A 22,276-nucleotide genomic window follows, 5' to 3' on the forward strand; every position below is an offset into this window, starting at 1 on the left:
GAGTACAGTGTCGCCCACACAGGGAGGTAAGGACGCATGTGACCCAGACCTAAGTGTCAGTGTGATGTGCAGAGATGTGTAAAGACCTGAACATGGAGATAGCTCCTAACCTGTACATGTGTAAATAGCTCTAGTGATTAATAAAGACTTACAGTTAACCTATACTGAAGACTACAAGGACTTCTTTAATATGTAACATTCTGAAACCAACACACTCCCAACGCAAACACTCTCCCAACGCCAATTAGGAATACAATGTGCTCGCAGATAAATTATTAACCTTCATGTGAGTATGATAACAGAGCAAATCTCCTGAAGTAATGGGAGAAAAACAAACATGATAAAAGCAGACAAAGTTTTAAAATGTATTAATTAGTGTCACAGGTAGGCTTACATTAACACTACAATGAAGTTACTGTGAAAATCCCCAGTCACCACACTCTGGCGCATGTTTGGGAGGGAGAATTTAGCACGGTCAGTGCACCTAACCAGCACGGCTTTCAAATTGTGGGAGGAAACCCACGCAGACACGGGGAGAGCGTGCAAACTCCACACAGACAGTGACCCAAGCCAGGAATCAAACCCGGGTCCCTGACGCTGAGGCAGCAGTGCTAACCACTGTGCCACCTCGGTGTTCAAATTCTTAGATACTAGCGTAAAGCATGCAAGCAACTAACTGTTGGGATTAAAATTATTTGTGTTAGTTAAAGTAGTGTCAGCAGCGCAGAACCAGACACTTCCTCAACTCACTAAGTCCTGGTTACTTTGAATTGAATGGCAATTTTTTTGCAAATAATTTCTATATATTTGTCATGTACGGTGGTCTAATTTGGTACTGGGACAGTGCAGAATATTTTGAGTTGCTTGGAAAGATGCAAATGACAAAGTGTTGCTGGCAAACATAGCGTGGGATCATTTTGGCTTGGTTGATGTCGTCAAAGGCCCGACGACAGTTCAACTGCCAGTTAAATATCTCTCACGATCTTCTCTTCCATTGGAGAATGTTTAACAGTCAAGTTGACAGTGCAAGTTCCGCACTCTAGTACAAAGTCAAAATGAGCCCCCATTCTATTTTTTGGTTTATCCTTACAATGTACTCTTTATCAATTCCTAGATGACTCGGAACCACTGGAGGAAGATGGGGTTCTCAAGCACCAGAATCCAAAATCTCACTGGCGTCCTGAGAGGGACCATCAGCTTGACATGACTGAAGACGAGAAGGAGCAGGGGAGCTTTCCACTTCGAAATGAGGTGGGTACCAGCAAAGAGGAGGACAGCGTCGAGGAGTACTCTGACCTGCCATACGATGAGCAAAATGAAGAAACAATCCCCAGCTCACTGAGAGATCCGTGGCGCAGGTATGAAGTGTATAACAAAGCACAAAGTATATTGGATCGTGGCGATGACTTCTCTGTGCCAAGTATACGGGACCATGCGGATAAACTTTCTGACCAGTCTGACGAGAGCACAAACTACTCAAAAATTCAGGATAAAGATTCCAGTCTCTCGGTGCAGGATTGTTATTCCGAGGACTTTGAAGCCACTTATTCCAATCAAGTAGATATGTTAGAATCGTCCCACAATAACAAGGCATTAGCATCTGACAGTGAGGTTAGGAAGGAGAAGCAGGACAACTCTTCATTTAATTATACAACGTTGCATTTTAATCAGGAATTGCTAAGACACCTATCGGTTGAAGACCTGGCAAGTGGCCCAGACATCGTGGCAGAGACCATTCCGGAATCGTCGTGTACTGACAGTGTCGAAGAGTCAGTGGGTCGGTTTTCAGACAAAGGAAAAGGTTCAACAAAAGGAAATCAGGATTCTGGATCCGCTAACGAAACGCAAAGAGATAAAAGCACCAGATCGGAGCTTAAAGCAGCAGCAAACAAACACGTTAAATTAACTCACCAAAAAAAATATCCTTATACCCTTGGTAAACCGCACGTTTTAAAGGATAGCAACACTGGTCAGAACTCGAAGGCAAACAGGCAACTAAAAGCACTGACTCCCCAAAGGTCAGCAATTAATGTGAGAGCTTCAAGAAGCAATTCGTCCAAGCCATTATCAAGAAAGATAACTTCAGAGACGTCAATGTATGGCCGAGGCCAGCTTAATTACCCGCTACCAGATTTCTCCAAAGTGGAGCCAAGGGTTAAGTTTCCGAAGGATGAACAGGCTTACCAGAAACCCAGGGCTAAACCTGCCTTCCTGAGAGGCAACAGAAACGATTCGCAGTTTCTACTCCACTCTCCTGCAGAGATTGTCCGCCATGTGCTGCAAAGCAGCAATGAATGTTCTCTGATCACCCCGACACCCCCCGGAGTAAAGGTGGTGGGAGAACGCCAGTCGCCACAGCAAGCAACAGAAATGGTTTACCAACTGCAGGTAATTCGACCGAAACATTGCGTTGCTAACTTTGTTTCTGATTTGAGTGAACGATAGGAGAATGCTGAAGGCCATTTGCTGAGCTGACCTGGATCGATTGAACAAGAACCCAGTTTGAGGATTGGGTTAAAATAAGCTAATAAAGGGGCTAATGCTCGATTTTCGCCCTCACTGTGAAAGAAAAAGAGAAAGACTTGCGCTGTTCACCCCAAAGGATGCCCCAAAGATTTTCAATGTCATTGGAGGACTTAAAAAGTGTTGTCACTGTTGCAAGGCCATAAGAAATAGGAACAAGAGTAGGCCATTTAGCCTCTCAAGCCTGCTCTCCGATTCAATAAGATCATGACTGACCCACTATTCCTCACATCCACTTTCCTGTCCTTTCTTGTAACCCTTGATTCCCTTACTGATCAAAATTTACCTATCTCAGCCTTAAATATACACCAGGATTCTGCTCCCACAGCTCTCTGGGGCAAGGAGTTCCAAAGACTCAACACTCAAAAAATTCCTCCTCATCTTAGTCTTAAATTGGCACCTCTTCATTTTGAGACTTTGCCCCCTGGTCCTTGACTCTCCTATGAGGGGAAACTCAGCATTTACCCTGTCAAGCTCTTTAGGATATATCTCAATGAGATCACCTTTCATTCTTCTAAATTCCAACGAGTAGAGTCCCAACCTGTTTAACCTTTCCTCATAGGACAATCCCTCCATACCGGAGATCATCCGAGTGAACCTTCTCTGAACTAGCTGCAATCTTTCCTTAAGTAAGGGGACCAAAACTGCTCACAGTACTCCAGATGTTGTCTCACCAGTACCTTGTATTGTTGCACCAAGACTTCCCTACTCTTATACTCCAACCCCCTTGAAATAAGGGCCACATTTAATTAGCCTTCCTGATTACCTGCTCCACCTGTGTGCTAGCTCTCTGTGCTTTGTGCACAACCCCGGTCACTTTGTACCGCAGCTTTTTGCAGTTTGTTTCCATTCTGTTCTTTTGTTCTCCTTTCCAAAATGAACAACTTTACATTTTCTCACATTATACTCCATTTACCACTTTTTGCCCACTTAACCTATCAATATCTCTTTGTAAAGGTTTTACAACTCTCACAACTTGCCTTTCCACCTATTTTTGTGTCATCTGCAAATTTGGCTACAGTACATTCGCTTCCTTCCTCCAAGTCATTAATACATATTGTAAACAATTGCAGTCCCAGCACTGATCCTTGTGGAACCCCACTGGTTACAGGTCGCCAACCTGGAAACAAAAACCCTTAGCCCCACTCCGTGGTCAGAATTCTCCCAAAAAAATTCTGTGTTCAATTTGCATGAAAACTGGAGTAATTCACACTGTATTTTTCAGTAGGAGTTCAGAGAAGAATCTTCCACACTCTGTGCACTGCAGAGGCCACCAGTGTGAATATTATTAAATTTCAGGGGGCGGGGCCTGGAGAGGCTGAAATTAGCGTGCAGAGCGGGCTACTGCAGATGCGCCAATCGGTCAGCCCTGAGATCGGCGCAATGCAGTAGCCCCGCACTGCTGGCCTCCCTCCTTCCCCCACCGATCCTGACTGCAGAGTGACAGTGGGACCCCCCAACCCCCACTGACCACCCCCTAGGCCCTGCCTCATCAGTCCGCCCTTTGCCATCCCCCCTCTAGCCCTGTCCCATAACTGATGGGTAGTGCCAAAGTGCCCTCTGGGCACTGGCACCTTGTCTCATGGGCAGTGCCAGGGGGCATAGGATGGCACTGCCAGGTGCCAATGCCCAGCGAACACTCTCCCACAACCGACCCTCTGGGGGAGTCCCGATTACCTACCCCCCCCCACCTCCCCCCCCCGCTTCACCCCAGCGGGATCAGTTCGCTAGCTCCACAAAAGTGGAGAGCTACTGTAATCCCTGCTGGAGTGAAACTCTGTAAGAAGTCTCACAACACCAGGTTAAAGTCCAACAGGTTTATTTGGTAGCAGAGTGAAACTCTGGCAGGGATGGGGTGGGGGGGACGGGGGGGGGGGGGGGGCGGGTAAGAGATGCTTGCAGGCCCCGAGACTTCAGTCCGGGGCCCGCTAATCACATTAAAATCTCCCCCTTGCATACCTAATGCAGCTCTGCACCTATTTCCAACATGGAGCTGACTGTGTCAGAAATCTGGCGCTGGAAGAGGCGCCCAGGGCTGGACGCCCAGCACGGATCACCCTGCTGAAATCTCCCGGCCTGCTATACTAAAAAATTAGCGCAGCGGGATGGGAGAGTCGCCTTCCCCCCACCCCCTGTTTCTTCCTCATTAGCCAATTCTCTATCCATGTCAATATACTAGCTCCAACACTTATCTTATGACTTAATCTTTTGTGAGGTAACTTGTAGAACACCTTCTGGAAGTCCAAATACAACACATCTACTGGTTTCCCCCCTATTGATTCTGGTTGAGACTTCCTCAGAAAACTCCAATTAATTAGTCAGACACAATTTCTCTTTCATGAAGCAATGCTGACCCTGCTTGATGAGATTATGATTTTCCAAATGTGCTGCGATTATTTCCTTAAGAATGAATTCCAACCTTTTTCCAACAATAGATGTTAGGCTAATCAGCCTACAGTTAAATTGGGAGAGGGGAGTGTGCAGTGGGACCTGGGTGTCCTTGTGCACCACTCACTGAAGGGAAGCATGCGGGTGCAGCAGGCGGTAAAGAAGGCAAATGGCATGTTGGCCTTCATTGCGAGAGGTTTCGAGTACAGGAGCAGGGATGTGTTGTTGCATTAATACAGAGCCTTGGTGAGGCCACACCGAGAGTATTATGTGCAGTTTTGGTCTCCTTTTCTGAGGAAGGATGTTCTTGCTCTCAAGGGAGTGCAGCAAAGGTTTACCAGGCTGATTCTGGAGATGGCACACTGATGTATGAGGAGAGATTGACTAGGTTAGGATTGTTTTCACTGGAGTTCAGACGAATGAGGGGGGATCTCATAGAGACTTATAAAATACTAACAGGACAAGACAGGATAGATGCAGGGAGGATATTCCCGATGGTGGGGGAGTCCAGAACCAGGGGTCACAGTCTGGAGATTCAGGGTAAACCATTTGGTATGGAGGTGAGGAGACATTTTTTCACCCAAAGAATGGTGAGCCTGTGAAATTCGTTACCACGGGAAGTAATTGATGCCAAAACATTGAATGTATTCAAGAGGCGGCTGGATTTAGCACTTGGGGTGAATGGGATCAAAGGTTATGGGGAAAAAGCAGGATTAGGCTATTGAATTGGATGATCAGCCATGATTGTAATAAATAGCAGAGCAGGCTCAAAGCGCCAAATCCTCTCCTTCTGCTCTTACCCTCTATGTTTCTATGTTACTCACTTTTGCCTCCCTCCCTTTTTGAATAGGGGCGTCACATTGGCAGTTTTCCAATCCTCCACTATGTCTCCAGAATCCAAGGATTCTTGGAAATTTACAACCAATGCACCATCTCTGTAGCTACTTATTTTAGGATCTTAGGATGCAAGCCATCAAGACCAGGGACTTAACTGCCTTTAGTTACATTAGTTTGTCTAACACTACTTCTCCAATGATGGTGATGGTACTTAATTCCTTCCCCTTATCCGTTAGTATTAATGGGATGTTCGAAATATCTCCCACGTAAAGACTTATGCAAAATATCTGTTTATTTCCTTTGCCATTTCCTTGTTCCCCAGATTCATTTTCTAAGGGGCCTATGTTCATTTTTACCTCTCTCTTCACTTTTATATATTTAGAGAAGATCTTATTGACAGTTTTTATATTCTTCGCTAATTTGCCCTCACAGTTTATTTTCTCTCTCTATATTATCTTTCCTGCTAATCTATCTACCCAATCCACTTATTAATTGTAATTCCTGTTACTTAAGTTAAACACAGTTCTTTCCTGCCCAAGTTTCTCATTATCAAACTGAAAATTAAATTCTATCATATTATGATCACTACTTCCCAGGGGATCTTTTACTCTAAGGTCATTTACTAAACCTGTCTCATTACCAGATCCAAGATAGCCTGTTCTTTGGTTGACTCCATAACATACTACTCTCGGAAACTATCCCTAATGTACTCTATGAATTTGTTGTAGTAGCTACCCTTTCCAACTTGATTAACCCCATCAACATGAAGGTTAAAGTCACCCATAATTATTGCTCTATTGTTTTTACATGCTCCTATTAATTGTTAATTTATACCCCTTCCTACAGTGTGGCTACTATTTGGGAGTCTACACATTACTCTTACTAATATCTTCTTTCCCTTGCTGTTTTTTTACCTCCACCCAAATGGACGGTAAATCATCCGCGCGTAAATCATCTCTCACAACTGACCTAATTTTCATCCCTTATTAACAGTGCTACCCCACCACCTTTTCCTCCCCACTGTCTTTCCAGAAGTTCAAATATCCCTGAATATTAAGTTCCCAGTTTTGATCTCTTTTTAACCATGTCTCCGCAATGGCTATGAGATCCTGTCCAATTACCCTGATTTGCGCTGTCAGTTCATCTCTCTTTTTCCAAGCGCTCCATGCATTCGGGTACAAAGCCTCTACGCTTACCTTTTTGCCATTTTTAATCATCTTAATGTTTCTTTGTTCTGTGGCCCTATTGCCTCTTGATTATCCTGTCTACCGGTTTTTGCATTTTACTGTCCTTTCATTTACTTTCCTTGTTTCTCTTTCCTTTGTCAGCCTGCTTAGATTCCCATCCCTCAGCTTTTCTAGTTTAAACCCTCTCCAACCACACGAGTAAATATCCGCCTTAGGACATTACTCCTAGTCCTGCCCAGGTGTAATCTGTCCAGTTTGTACTGGTCCCACCTCCCCCAGAACTGGTCCCAGTGTCACAGAAATCTCAAACCCTCCCTCTTGCACCATCTTTCCAGCCACCATCTATCCATCTGCTATATTCTGTTACTTCTATTCCTACTAGCATATGGCACTGGTAGTAACACTGAGATCACCACTTTGAGGTCCTACTTTTAAAAATTACTTCAAAACTCCCTATATTCGGCTTTTAGGACCTCACCCCCTTTCTTTTACCTACGTCATTTGTAGCAACACATACCACGACCACTGGCTGTTCACCCTCCCCCTTCAGAATGATCTGTAACCACTTTGAGACATCCTTGACCCTAGCACCAGGGAGGCAACATATCATCCTGGAGTCCCATTTGTGGCAACAGAAACACCTATCTATTCCCCTTACAATTGAATCCCCTTTAACTATTGCATTCCCCCACTTTTTCCTCTCCTGTGCAGCGGAACCAATTGTGGTGCAATAAATTGGGCTGTTGCTACTTTCCGCTGAGAGGCCATTCCAAAACAGTATATCTGTTTTGCAAGGGGCTTCTGCAGTGCCTGCCTAGTCCTCTTACTCTGCCTGGTGGTCACCCATTCCCTTACTATCTGTGGAGTCTTATCCTGCAGTGTGACCACCTTTCTGTTCGTGCTATCCATAATTCTCCCAGCTTCACGGATGCTCCGCAGTTTTCCCAGTCACTGCTCCAGCTCCAAAACCCAGGCCTCCAGCAGTTGGAGACACATTCTGCACACATGCTGGTTCCAGGCACTGGAAATATTCTCTGCTTCCCACACGGAGCACGAGGAGCACACAACAGCTTTGAGCTCTTCTGCCATGACTTACCCCTTTAAGTTAAACCTTTTAAGGTACTTAATATCAAGGAGTAAACACTTACCCAATCTTACCCAATACTTACCAATCAGTTGTCTCCCTTGTAGCCTCTTCTGCTATAGCAGGACAAGACAACCCTCTTTAGATTTAAGAAGTTAGAAAACAAAGAAAAAAAGGAAAAAAGCTCCTCTTTACCCTCTGCACCTAATCCCTGCTGTGTTCCAAATTCCTGATTCCACACTTGCTCTGGCTGTGGACGTGCTCTCGCCCACTGCTCATGTGAAAAGCTCACTGATCGTACACTTCCAATAATCACTTTCTTAAGTATAGCTGAGATGAGCTGAGATGACTCACACTAGTTAAGCTTCAATAGTAATCAACACCTATTGAAGCCCTAATCAGGCTTCAGGTGATTGACAGTTAACTGCCACTCAGTCAGCTGAGTCAGCTGCCTAATCAACCTTTTAACTATCCTATGGAACGTACAAAATTTAAAGAGAAAGAGAAAGACTTACCGGTTCAATTCTCACAGCGCTCCAAATTCCCCGTGCCCACACTCTGACTGTGCCTCACTCAGGATGTGCTCTTTCCCACTGCACATGTGCAAAGTTGTATTTCAGGAACACTTGAAAGAAAGTGCCTACACCAATGGTGCACTGAGCTATTCCCAGCAGATAATTCCTTCCATAAGGACAATTTTGGGTCAGTATTGTGTGCCCTGAAATGACTATGGTATCAGGGAGCAAATGTTTAATTTGTTGACAAGACATAAACATATTTGTTACTCTAGCAGAGGGACTCACCCATGTGAAATAAATATGGTTAACGCTTGTATTAAAATGGTGGGCAGAGGAATGTCTCAAGAACGGCTCACACATTTTCCACTTCTATCACCAAGAACGAACGCTTAATTGACTTTGATTGTTATTCATGTTATGTCCCAATGATACTCATGCTAAAGTCAGTGCTTCTGATTTTAATGTGTTTACCAAAAATAGCTCAGCAAACATTATCACAATTATTTCTGAACCATTGTATACCTGTCTGAGATGTGCAAAGCCGACCAGCCACCAGTGTTTTAGTTCCAGCTGACCTGTACTTGTTGTCACCCTCGATGTATATATGAGGCAAATCACCGGGATCATTTGAATGTTTCTTCTTAACAGGAGGATTATCGCCGCCTCCTAACCAAATACGCTGAAGCAGAAAACACAATTGATCGATTACGGATTGGAGCTAAGGTAGGAAGATGCTGAAACCAAATGAAAAAAAATACCAAGACGTGCATTCATTTTACACTTTTGACACTAAACATCTCAAAGTGTTTTGACACCAATGATTTGATTTGATTTATTATTGTCACATGTATTAGTATACAGTGAAAAGCATTGTTTTTTGTGTGCTATACAGACAAAGCATTCCGTTCATAGAGAAGGAAAGGAGAGGGTGCAGAATGTAGTGTTAAAGTCATAGCTAGGGTGTAGAGAAAGATCAACTTAATGCGAGGTCTATTCAAAGTCCGATGGCAGCAAAGAAGAAGCTGTTTTTGAGTCGGTCGGTACGTGACCTCAGATGTTTGTATCTTTTTTCCGACAGAAGAAGGTGGAAGAGAGTATGTCCGGGGTGCGTGGGGTCCTTGAATTATGCTGGCTGATCTTCTGAGGTAGTTTAGAAGTGTAGTCACTATTGTAGTGTAGGAAATATGGCAGCCAATTTGTGCCCAGCAAGATCCCACAAATAGCAATGCGATAATGACCACATAATGTGCTCTTTTGTGGTGTGGACTGAGGGATAAACATTGGCCAGGACACTGGGGATAACCACCCTGGTCTTCATTGAAATAATGCCATGTGATCTTTTCCATCCTGCTGAGTAAGAAGAAAGGGCCTCTGTTTCAGGTCTCCTCTAAAAGATGGCATCTCTGACAGTGCAGCTCTCCCTCAGTTCTGCACCAGGGTATCAGCCTTGATTTTTGTACCCAAGTCCTGGAGTGGGAATTAAACCAGAGGCCAAAGAACTACGATCTCATCTACAGCCGACATTCTTTAATTCGGAAGTTGTGACCAGAAACTTAGACCCATTAGATAGGCAAGCCTTTGTTTCAGTGATTGCAGAATATTAACTAAAGTCATAAATGTGTGATAGTCACCAATAAATCCAATTGGAAATTCAGGAGAATCTTCTTCAACAGCAATGAGTTATAGAATTTAGAACGCACTACCACAAGGAGTTTTGAGGTGCATAAAATAGATACATCTAAAGGGAAAGTAGACTAGCAGGAGGGAGAAGGGATTGGAAGGATATGATGATAAGCCTAGATGAAGAGGAGTGGGAAGAGGATTGTTTTGAGCATAAACACTGGTATGGACCAGTTAGACCAAATCGCCTGTTGTGCTGGAGATGCTATGTAATATATTATGGCATGGTGGCACAGTGGATAGCATTGCTGCCTCACAGCGCCAGGGACACAGGTTCAATTCCGGCCTCAGGTCACTGTCTATGCGGAGTTTGCATGTTCTCCCCGTGTCTGCGTGGGTTTCTTCTGGGTGCTCTGGTTTCCTTTCACACTCCAAAGATGTGCGGGTTAGGTGGATTGTCCATGCTAAATTGACCTTAGTGTCAGGGGCACTAACAGGGTAAAAATGTGTGGTTATGGGAATATGGCTTGGGTGGGATTATGGTCAGTGCAGGCTCGATGGGCAGAATGGCCTCCTTCTGCACTGTAGGGATTCTATGATTCTTTCTGTACTGGTGGACACAGGAGTAGGGAGTAAGGACCATTAATTTTGCTTCCTATGGAAAAGGGCCCTGAAGCCTTCATTTCACAATGGTTTCTCAGTAGGGGGAGGGGGGAAACATGGCTACCTGTTTCTCACTTGAAAAACGGGCATCTGCCAAGTGGATACTGAGCAACGATTTGAAGCAAAATTGTGAGATATAGGTGGGAAGAAACTTTCCCCCTTAGTAGAAGGTCAATAACCAGGGGACATAGATTTAAGGTAAGGAGCAGTTTTAGGTGGGACTTGAGGAAAAACCTTTCACCCAGAGGATGGTGGGAATTTGGAACTCACTGCCTGAAAGAGTGGTCAATGGCAATGCGATGCACACCCTGCCCTCTCCTCTCACCTTGCTCCACCTCCAGTGATTGAAGGGAATGTTCCATTGTGTAGCAATGTATATTCATGATAAGGTACAATAAGCTGGCTGCAGGCCCATTTGTCGGTGGGTGTATTTAATACTGCCCTAAGTGCCTTCATTGTTTAAATAGTTCTCTTGACAGACACACCTAGTGTAAGCATTGATTGCCAGAGACAAGATCCAGGCAGGTTATTGATCTAAAAGGCACACACGCACTAACAGGGCTGTAATTCTGATGAATCAAAGTAAAACTAGGTCACCCAATGCTCCAAGAATGGGCGGCACGGTGGCACAGTGGTTAGCACTGCTGCCTTGCAGCGCCAGAGACCCAGGTTCAATCCCGCCCTCAGGTGACTGTCTGTGTGGAGTTTGCACATTCTCCCCGTGTCTGTGTGGGGTTCCTCCGGGTGCTCTGGTTTCCTCCCACACTCCAAAGATGTGTGGGTTAGGTTGATTGGCCATGTTAAATTATCCCTAGTGCCAGGGGGATTAGGAGGGTAAAAATATGGGATTAAGGGGAATAGGACCTGGGTGGGATTGTTGTCGGTGCAGGCTCGATGGGCCAAATGGCCTCCTCCTGCACTGTAGGGATTCTATGACTCGATGAAGAAATGCAACCATTTTTGAAATGAGTGCTGTCTTCATCAATCAGAAGGAGAAAGGGCTGCATCTGCTTATTGCAGTGTTCTTCTTGTGTGGCAATGATTTGTTTTTGGCAAAAGGTTTTGTTTTGTATGTATAAAAGTGTTGGCGTGTGCATTTGTTTAGGAAACAAACACTAAAAGTTTAGGAAACAACGTTGGCGAAGACTCTTTTGCAAGGGGTTGTCGTGTTTTTTCAGGAATAAGCACTGAGATTGTAGCTGCTACCAAGGCGTTGTGTTATGGTGCCGCACTCTCTTACACCAAGCATCCAGCTTGCTTTTGCAGCACAGTGTTGTGTAATAACCACGTGAGAAAGCCTGTCAGTAATGTCACCTGGCTGATGTGATGGTAGTTTTTTTTAAAAACCGTGCAGATGCCCTCTTCCTTGTAATGAGCACTTTGTAAAAATCGAACAGATTGTGAGGGTTGGCAAAAGAATCCATCAGGGGGCGCAGGGAATGGGTCTGGCTCACAGTCACTTCATTAGAAATTTGAAGCAATTGTGCCCCTCATTCTTTATTGATATGATTGAGTCCAGATTTTTCCATAGCAGAAACAGGGGAATCGGTGGCCATAATATCATGCACAATCAGACTTAACTGTGAGCTATGAAAAGCATTTCCTGCTATCAAACTGCAATATCAAATTCCCTCGCCAGAATTATTCTAAGCCCGTGCTGATTCTTAATTCATTCTCATTCTGTATGGTGGAATATAACCAACGGTTTACTCAGCAGGGGCTAATGAGTTTATTTCTGTCTGGGGAGAGCAATCCATTCTTAGGAGTCAGGTATAAACATGCTGGAGCTTCTGTAAGGGCGGCACAGCGGCTAGTGCTGCTGCCTCACAGCACCAGGGATCCTGGTTCTATTCCTGGCTTGGGTCACCGTATGTGTGGAGTTTACACGTTCTCCCCGTGTCTGCTTGGATTTCCTCTGGGCGCTCTGGTTTCCTCCCACAGTTCAAAGAAGTGTGGGTTAGGTGGATTGGCCATGCTAAATTGCCCCTGCTAAATTGCCCCTTAGTGTCAGGGGGACTAGCTAGGGTAAATGCATGGGGTTATGGGGATAGGGCCTGGGTGGGATTGTGGTTGGTGCAGACTCGATGGGCCGAATGGCCTCCTTCTACATTGTAGGATTCTATGATGGCTTACGGGATATCATTTCACAAGTGAACCTTTAAGCCTCCACTTTTACATATATCTGAGCTTCTGTGGTTCGGGTTGACTTCTGTTTTCTGATTGTACACATCTAGAGTATGTTAAGAATGTTATAAGAAGCACCCACCCTATTTAGTATTTTGGGGATATTGTAACCAAACAGGGTGAACTCAATTACAGCTTCTTCTCTGCTGTCATCAGACTTTTGGGTACGGTGGCACAGTGGTTAGCACTGCTGCTTCACAGCGCCAGGGACCTGGGTTCAATTCCCAGCTTGGGTCACTGTCTGTGCGGAGTCTGCACATTCTCCCCGTGTCTGCGTGGGATTCTTCCGGGTGCTCTGGTTTCCTCCCACAGTCCGAAAGATATGCTGGTTAGGTGCATTGGCCATGCTAAATTCTCCCTCAATGTACCCGAACAGGCGCCAGAGTGTGGCGACTAGAGGAATTTCACAGTAACTTTATTGCAGTGTCAATGTAAGCCTACTGTGACACCAATAAATAAACTTTAAAAACTTTTGAATGGTCCTATCATATATTAAGCTGACCTTTCTCTTCACCCTATCTGTAACTGCAACACTATATTTTGCACCCTCTCCTTTCCTTCTCCTCTATGTACTTTATGGACAGTATGTTTTACCTGTATACTTTTCACGGTATCCCAGTCCAAAGATGTGAGGGTTAGGTTGATTGGCCATGTTAAATTGACCCTAGTGTCAGGGGGACTAGCAGGGTAAATATGTGGGGTTATGGGGATAGGGTCTGGGTGGGATTGTTGTTGGTGCAGACTCGATGGGCCGAATGGCCTCCCTCTGCACTGTAGGGATTCTATGATTCTATGTGACAATAAATCAAATCAACCAAATCAAAGCATTAGGTAGCTATTCAGATCAGGGAATCTGAGATGAAGGTCTGTTATAAGGTGCAAGGAACCGTGCAGAAAGGATACACACATACTGGTTATAGTTATGAGGTTATGAAGGAAGATATACAGTTAGCTCCTGTGGAGAAGCATTGCATGTTGGAAATGATGGCATTGTACAGCTCATCGTGCTTTACAACGAACGGGATGTTCCTGGAAAAGTGGGGATTTATTCAGCTCTAATGTTTGCAGAGTTCCTTAGTCACTGTTGTGAAACCTATCAACAAGCAGTGGAAACAGTTTGGCAAACAGTTGGAGCTCTAGTGACATGCCTGAACTTGAGTGGATGCACATGGTGTTAAACTGTTGCCAAACGCTGATTATTTGTTTGTTTCGCATTCACCTAGTGTCCCATAGCAACGAGGCAGCCTTGTGAAGAATGACATTAATCCGTTTTCACACTAGGCTATGTTTAGACTCGGAATGTGCTTTTCCCTGGATTTCAGGGAAATTCCAAGACATATCTGCTACAAGTCCACAAATAGAATTGGAAACAATTTGGCCAAAACTCACTTTGAGAAACTATGAGAAATGCCACTTGACACATTGAAGGTATTTCTTAGGCGGTGTAGGAGATTTTAAGATGCATTTAACTCATACCATACTTAACCTGCTGTGCTCCCCTGTAGAGAATGAGAAAATAGTTCATTCTTCTTCAATGTTCTGTCCTCTATATAAACTAACATGAGTCCTTAGCTATAAGGCAGAAATCTCACTGGTACCATTTTGCTTTAAGGCATCAGCTATTATAGGGCCAGATTCTCTGACCTTGCCCGCAGCTGGGATTCTCCAGTCCCGCTGCAGTGATGGAGATTTGGCTAAGCGTCAAATTCTCCGTTCTCGCTGGTAGGGGCGGCGGGTTGTGAATGGCCGGAGATTCCCGATCATAGTCATTCTTGCCCTGGCAGTCTGCTAGGGGTCCTCCTTTACTTATAAAGGGCAGAATTTCAGCGAGTTAAAAATAAACATGGGTAATGTCCAATTAAAAGCCCTATCCCAGACTTGCTGACAACTCTGCTGTTGCTTCAGTCCTCCAGGAGCAACCTCCTCATTGGCCACCTGTCATGTCCACTGTCCAATTAGGGATGGTGGGTGGGTTCCTGAGTCTGCAGAGCCCATCAAACGGCCCTTGGGCTTGGAAGGACAGCAGTCCACTGACAGGGGTGGGCTACCTATTTTATTATTCATAGGTGGGACATGGGCGTCACTGGCTTGGCAGCGTTTATTGCGCATCCCTACTTGCCTGAAGGCAGTTGAGAGTCATTGCTGTGGCTCTGGAGTCACATGTAGACCAGACCAGGGAAGGATGGCAGATTCCCTTCCCTAAAGGCCATTAGTGAACCCAGATGGGTTTTTCTGACAATCGACAATTGTTTCAAGGTCATCAGTAGATTCTTAATTCCAGATATTTTTTATTGAATTCAAATTCCACCATCTGCCATGGCAGGATTTGAACCCCGGTCCCCAGAACATGAGTTGAGTTTCTGGATTAATAGTCTGACAGAGAGACACTATTGCTTGCACCTCACCCTTACCAATGTTGTCTGAGGCGAGAACTCACCATTCCATTGACATGGTGCCCTCCTCCTTCCTCATGGTCCCACTTTCAAAGCCACCTCAATGGGACTGGGAAGGTTCCACACATAGCGAGAGCTTAGTCAAGATGCAGAGCAAGAAGTTTTCCTCCTGCCCTCATACGTTTATCATTACTTTCTGAAGAAATCATAGAATGCAGAAGAGTCCCTTCAGCCCATTATGGCTGCACCGGCACATGAGAAACACCTAAACTCCCACCTAATCCCATCTACCAGCACTTAGCCCATAGTGTTGAATGTTATGACGTGCCAAGTGCTCTTCCAGGTACTTTTTAAAGGATGTGAGGCAACCCGCCTGCACCACCCTCCCAAACATGCCTTCCAGACCATCACCACCCTCTGGGTAAAAAGGATTTTCCTCACATCCCCCCTACAACCTCCTGCCTGTCACCTTGAACCTATGTCCCCTTGTGACTGACTCTTCAACTAAGAGAAAAGCTGCTCCTTAGCCACTTTGTCCATGCCCCTCATAATCTTGTACACCTCAATCAGGTCGCTCCTCCGTCTTCTCTGCTCCACTGAAAACAACACAAGCCTACCCAACCTCTCTTCATAACTTAAATGTTCCATCCCAGGCAGCATCCAGATGAATCTCCTCTGCACGCCCTCCAGTATAATCACATCCTTCCTATAATGCGGCGACCGGGACTGCACACAGTACTCTAGCTGTGACCTCTATACAACTCCAATGTGATTTCCCTGCTTTTGTAATCTGTGCCTCGATTGATCAAGGCAAGTGTCCCATATGCCTTTTTCACCACCCTACTAACATGCCCTTCCGTCTTCAGAGAGCTGTGGACAAACACGCCAAATCCCAAACCTCATCTGAACCCTAACTGGAATAACCAGCTGGAAGAAATTCTCAGCGTCAGCATCCAGCCACGCACATTGCTGCAAAAGTACTTCTTGTTGTACTTAGAACGTGATGTTGGTCTAAGTGGTCCTTCTGTAGGATTGCCACAGCAGAAGGCAAAAGCCATAATTGGCTGGTATGGTCGATCATTGTAAAACCCATCCAGTTCACTAACGTCCTTCAGGGAAGGAAATTTGCCATCCTTATGGCCCACATATGACTGCAGATCCACAGCAATGTGGTTGTCTATTAATTGCCCCTTCAAGGGCAATTAGGGATGGGCAATAAATGCTGGCCCAGTCCCGTAAACGAATAAAATAAATTAACATGAATCAATTTTCTCATTGAAAAAAATTATTTAAATGAAAAATTAATTCTTCTCATAATCACACTTGATATTGATTTGGGAGAAGAACTAAGATGTCGCTCTGAGAAGTGAGCGGATGATCCTAAGTTGAATGTTCTGCTGACCTGGGGAAGCCTCAGTGACATTCCCTCCTGACCACTGCCCAGTCCACTCTGGAATTCTGGTATTTTTTTTATGGTTTTCCTTCCTTCTGTCCTGGGCTTTTTCAAAAGGTAGAAAATGCTGATTGAATTACTCCAGACTTTGAGCATGGGGACCTGAAACAAAAAACTGGTGTGTAACCTCAGAAGGGGCCTCAAACAGGAAAGGATACCCCAGGGAGCACTGAGAACTGAACAGTGCCAACATGAACAAAATCCAGACAGCTGATTTCTGAGTAAAAGTACTTCAAATTCAGTTCTTTAAAGTAAAAATAAAAGAACATTGTCAAGTCCAAATATTGTTTGGAAGAATGCGAAAAACAAAAAACCTTACATTTAGTGAAATGGGTCGACAAATTGATCTTATGAAACATAGTATGCTTATATGCGATCTAGAATTTATCAACCGCAGAGCCTGCTTCTCAGGGTTTCCTGTTTAAGTACAATCATAGAAACTCTACAGTGCAGAAGGAGGCCATTCGGCCCATCGAGTCTGCACCGACCACAATCCCACCCAGGCCCTACCCCCACATATTTACCCGCTAACCTATGCATCTGAGGACTCTAAGGGGCAATTTTTAACCTGGCCAATCAACCTAACCCGCACATCTTTGGACTGTGGGAGGAAACCGGAGCACCCGGAGGAAACCCACGCAGACACGAGGAGAATGTGCAAACTCCACACAGACAGTGATCCGAGCCAGGAATCGAACCCGGGACCCTGGAGCTGTGAAGCAGCAGTGCTAACCACTGTGCTACCGTGCCGCAACAATTCACTCTTTTCAGGGACTCAGGCCTGGATTGTCAGAAGAACGGAGAGCCTGTCCGTCATTGCAAAAATTGGAAGTCGCGCCCCCAAATTTGGCACCTACCATTTTCACAGGAGCGGGAATGGGCGGTAGTCGGGATTTGCACTCACGGATTTTGCAGAGGCAGCTGTACATGCAGAATAGCCGCTGACGTGTCGGATGTTTGTTCGCCGGAAGTGGGAAAAGCACACAGTGGTCAGAACTTTCCGGCTGTTCACGCCGGCGGGATCTTCCAATCCCACCGACGGTGCACCCCTGCCACAGATTTCACAGCGGCGAGGGGTGCATTCAATGGGAAACCCTGTGGACAGCGGCAGGACCAGAAGATCCTGCTGCTGGCCAATGGCTGGCTGTCACCCACTGCCACAAAACACGCGGTGGGTTGTGCATTAAATCCCACCCAACATGTGCAGATTAGACCTGGTAGGAGCAGGCTCATTCCTGATCGCCACCCCCAATTCCCCCCACCCCCAGCTGAAACCTAATCAAGTTTATCTAAGTCAATATCAGGAGTAATTTTGTTATACACTAATCTTTGTCTTGTTTAAGGCTAAAGTTTGTCTGCTGGATTATTTTTAAATTGAACCATCCATAAATCAAATGGGGTCACAATTGGACTGGAACAAATTCTTCGTCACGGACCCTGTGATGTGATTGTGGCAGAGGCACAATTGGCTGACTGAGAGGTAACAGAGAGTAGTGGTTAATGGATGGATTTTGGGCTGGAGGAAGGTTTGTACTGGAGTTCCCCAGGGTTCGATGTTGGGACCCTTGCTTCTCCTGATATGGGCCTTGGCGTACAGAGCACAGTTTCAAAGTTTGCGGATGATACAAGCATTATGAACTGTGAGGATAGTGTAGAACTTCAAAAGGACATAGACAAGCTGGTGGAAGGGGCGGACAGGTGACAGATGCAGTTCAGTGTGGAGAAATGTGAAGTGATTCATTTCAGTGTTAAGAACATGGGGAAACAATATAAAATAAAGAGTAGAAAGAGAGTGCAAGGGCAGAGGGACCTGGCTATATGCAAAAGAAATTGAAGGTGTCAGGACAGGCTGACAGCGTGGTTAAAAAAAGCACATGGTATATCCTTGGCTTTATTAATAAGGGAATAAAGTACAAGAGCAAGGAGGTTATGTTGAACTTTCACAAGACACTAGTTCAGTCTCAGCTGCAGTAATGAGTCCAGTTTGGGGTGCTGTTCTTTAGGAGAGATCTGAGGGCTTTGGAGACAGTGCAGAAAAGTTTCATGAGAATTGTTCCAGGAGAAGGAATTTCAGTCATGATGATAGTTTGGAGAAATTAGGATTGGAGAAAAGAAGGCTGGGACGTGATTTGTTAGAGTTATTCAAAACCATGAGGAATCTGGACAGAGTGGATAGGGCAAAACTGTTCCCATGCCTGAAAGGATCAAGAACAATTGGGTGGCACGGTGACACAGTGGTTAGCACTGCTGCCTCACAGCGCCAGGGACCTGGGTTCAATTCCCGGCTTGGGTTACTGTTTGTGTGGAGTTCGCACGTTCTCCCCATGTCTGCGTGGGTTTCCTCCGGGTGCTCTGGTTTCCTCCCACAGTCTAAAAATGTGCAGGTTAAATAGATTGGCCATGCCAAATTGCTCCTTAGTGTCCAAAGATGTGTAAATTAGGTGGATTAGCCAAGATAAATATGTGGGATTACTAGGATAGGGCAGAGGGGAGGGCCTGGGTGGAATGCTCTTTCAAAGAGTCAGTGTCGACTTGATGGGCCGGGTGACCTCTTTCTCCAATGTAGTGGTTCTATGGATTAGACACAGATTTAAAGTAATTGACAAAAGAAGCCAAAGTGATGTGAATGAAAAAAAACATCTTCACACTGTGTTAGTTAAGATCTGGAATGCACTGCTTGAGAGTGTGGTGGAGGGAGGTTCAATGAACCATTCAAAAGGAAATTACTGTTATCTGAGAAAGTGGAATGTGCAGGGTTATGGGGAGACAGCAGGAGAATGGCATGAAGAGAATTGCTGATTCAGAAAGCCAGTGCAAACATAATGGGGCTGAATGGCCTCTGCCTGGCCTGTAAAAATTCTGTGATGCTTTGATCCTGTGAAATCTGATTGTTACACTTCATCAGATTCCGGAGCTAGGGAATATTTTGAGGGCTATCCTTATTTGCCTCTGATTTTGCCCAACAGGGTAATATGCATGTAGGCTTGGTCGAGCATCATTGTCCTAAATAAAGGAACAGTTTAAAGATATGTGGAAAATCCATAATTCTTGTCTGTTTGCACGCCACTTGATAAGTTTGATTTTACTGGCGGAAACATGAGCAACTCTGACAAACTCCCTGTCACTCTCTCACTTTCTCTAGCCATTTTCTTTTCTGTGTACCACATGGTTCTCTGTCTCTAAGTTGATGCGGCCTTATTTGAACTGAGTCTTTGCACATTTTAAGAAGTCTCACAACACCAGGTTAAAGTCCAACAGGTTTATTTGGTATCCAAGCTTTCGGAACGCTGCTCCTTCATCAGGTGAGTGGTACGCAATCGTGACACCAAATAAACCTAGTGGACTTTAACCTGGTGTTGTGAGACTTCTTACTGTGCCCACCCCAGTCCAACGCCAGCAACTCCACATCTTTGCACATTTTGAATGTGCAGAATGAGCTCACAGAAATTATCACTGGAAAAATAGAATATTCATTTAATCTTACATCCATATTTCCATCCATTCACTTCCAGTCGCTGTAAAATCAAGTCAGGATATTCAATACTGTAACACATTGCTTTTCACTCATTAGTTTCTGAATATATTCTTATGACCATTACGTCACTTATTCCAAGCACCAAAATACTGAGAATTTTGAACACAGCTGCAACAAGCTACATCCTTTCATTCTGTTCTGTTCTGTTTTGGGAGAATGAAATAGATTGTAAACTCTGGCAAAATCACGGACAGAGCACACAGAGTCCTTTTCAAACATTAGAAACACTTGTTCTATTCAGACTTGTCAACTTGGATGGATTGGTCCTTTCTGCAGTAACCAAACACTAAATTATCATCAGCACAAAACATATATTCTAAAAAAATCCCCTGACTTTGTACAAACAAGTCAGCCAGACAGTCCCGACCAGGAACGAAGTGCTGCTCTCCTTTCCCCACACAGCACGGTGGCACAGTGGTTAGCACTGCTGCCTCACAGCGCCAGGGACCCGCAGTCGATTCCCGGCTTGGGTCACTGCCTGTCCGGAGTCTGCATGTTCTCCCCATGTCTGCGTGGGTTTCCCCTAGGTGTTCCGGTTTCCTCCCACACTCCATATATGTGCTGGTTAGATGCATTGGCCATGCTAAATTCTCCCTCAGTGTACCCGAACAGGCGCCGGGGTGTGGCAACTAGGGAATTTTCACAGTAACTTCATTGCAGCATTAATGTAAACTTACTTGTGACACTAATAAATAAACTTTAATATCTCTGCCCTGATCTCCTCCCTTTTCCTTGAATCAGTCTTTCAAATCATTCAGTGCTTTTGTTAAGATTTCATTCTTTCCTTGGTTCACATACAGAAAATTGAGTTGCTCTGCACAGACTATCGTGGTTTGTTCAAAGTAGTACCCTCTATAAAATTAAACAATTCAGTCACTGACAGCCATTCAATAAAATGCACTTTGTTGGCTGTAGGCTATTAACTTTAATCTTCTTTTAAATTCATTCACGGGATGTGGATGTCACTGGCCCGGCCAACACTTGTTGCCCATCCCTAACTGCCCTCCATTTCAGAGGGCATTTAAGCATCAGCCACATTGTTGTGGATCTGGAGTCACATGCAGGCCAGACTGGGTAAGGATGGCAGATTTCCTCCATTAATGAACCAGATTGCTTTTTATAACAATCGATTATGGTTCGTGGTCATCATTAGAGCTTTAAATCCAGATTTTTATTGAAATCAAATTTCACCATTTGCCATGGTGAGATCCAAACCCAGATTCCCAGAACATTACCCTGGGTCTCTGGATTACTAGCCCAGTGACAATACCACTACACCACCACCTCCCCAGTTCACCTCATGATTTTTTCATTGTATATTTTACTTTGTCATTTGCAGTATAAATTGAATTTTGTTTGCTGTATTTTACCACGCAGAAGGGAACCATCTAATCTGGTGTTTGTTCACTGTGGTCTCAGTTCATTTATTTTAATTAAATTACCCATATTCAGAATAAGTGGACATGTAAGAAAAATAACTTTGACCAGCAAAAGATTTACTATTGGTTGATTAGCCACCACAACACTCTCTCCTGGGTCTCAAAGTGCAACATCTGAATTTTGACTACTAGAGTGACTACTAGAGTTACTGCCTGAGGGTTTGGTTGTAATGTGTCAGCGCTGCCTACCTAACATTGGAACATTTCAAGATCAGCTGCAAAAACAGATGTGTTATTTGGAGAAACTCAGTCACCAAAACCTTGCTGCCATTCACTTAGACCGCAAGAAACTACAAAGGGTTGTGAACGAAGTCTAGTCCATCACGCAAACTAGCCTCCCATCCATTGACTCCATCTACACTGCTGATTATGCTGCCTCGGAAAAACAGCTAGCATAATCAAGGATCCCACGCACCCCAGACATACTCTCTTCCACCTTCTTTCTTTGGGAA

At 44.8% G+C, this 22,276-nt stretch overlaps 1 protein-coding gene across 1 annotated transcript in view; it reads left to right on the top strand.

Moving 5' to 3' along the window:
• The window catches only part of akna (AT-hook transcription factor), a 201,889-nt gene that overhangs the window by 93,963 nt on the left and 85,650 nt on the right, over positions 1 to 22,276 (top strand). Inside the window, exons 4-5 of the mRNA XM_078226612.1 lie at positions 1,115 to 2,388; positions 9,186 to 9,260. Of these exons, the coding sequence (XP_078082738.1) occupies positions 1,115 to 2,388; positions 9,186 to 9,260 (1,349 nt within the window). The remainder of the gene's footprint in view (positions 1 to 1,114; positions 2,389 to 9,185; positions 9,261 to 22,276) is intronic.

Source organism: Mustelus asterias, chromosome 13 (genome assembly GCF_964213995.1).
Source record: "Mustelus asterias chromosome 13, sMusAst1.hap1.1, whole genome shotgun sequence".
In the NCBI taxonomy this organism is placed as follows: domain Eukaryota; kingdom Metazoa; phylum Chordata; class Chondrichthyes; order Carcharhiniformes; family Triakidae; genus Mustelus; species Mustelus asterias.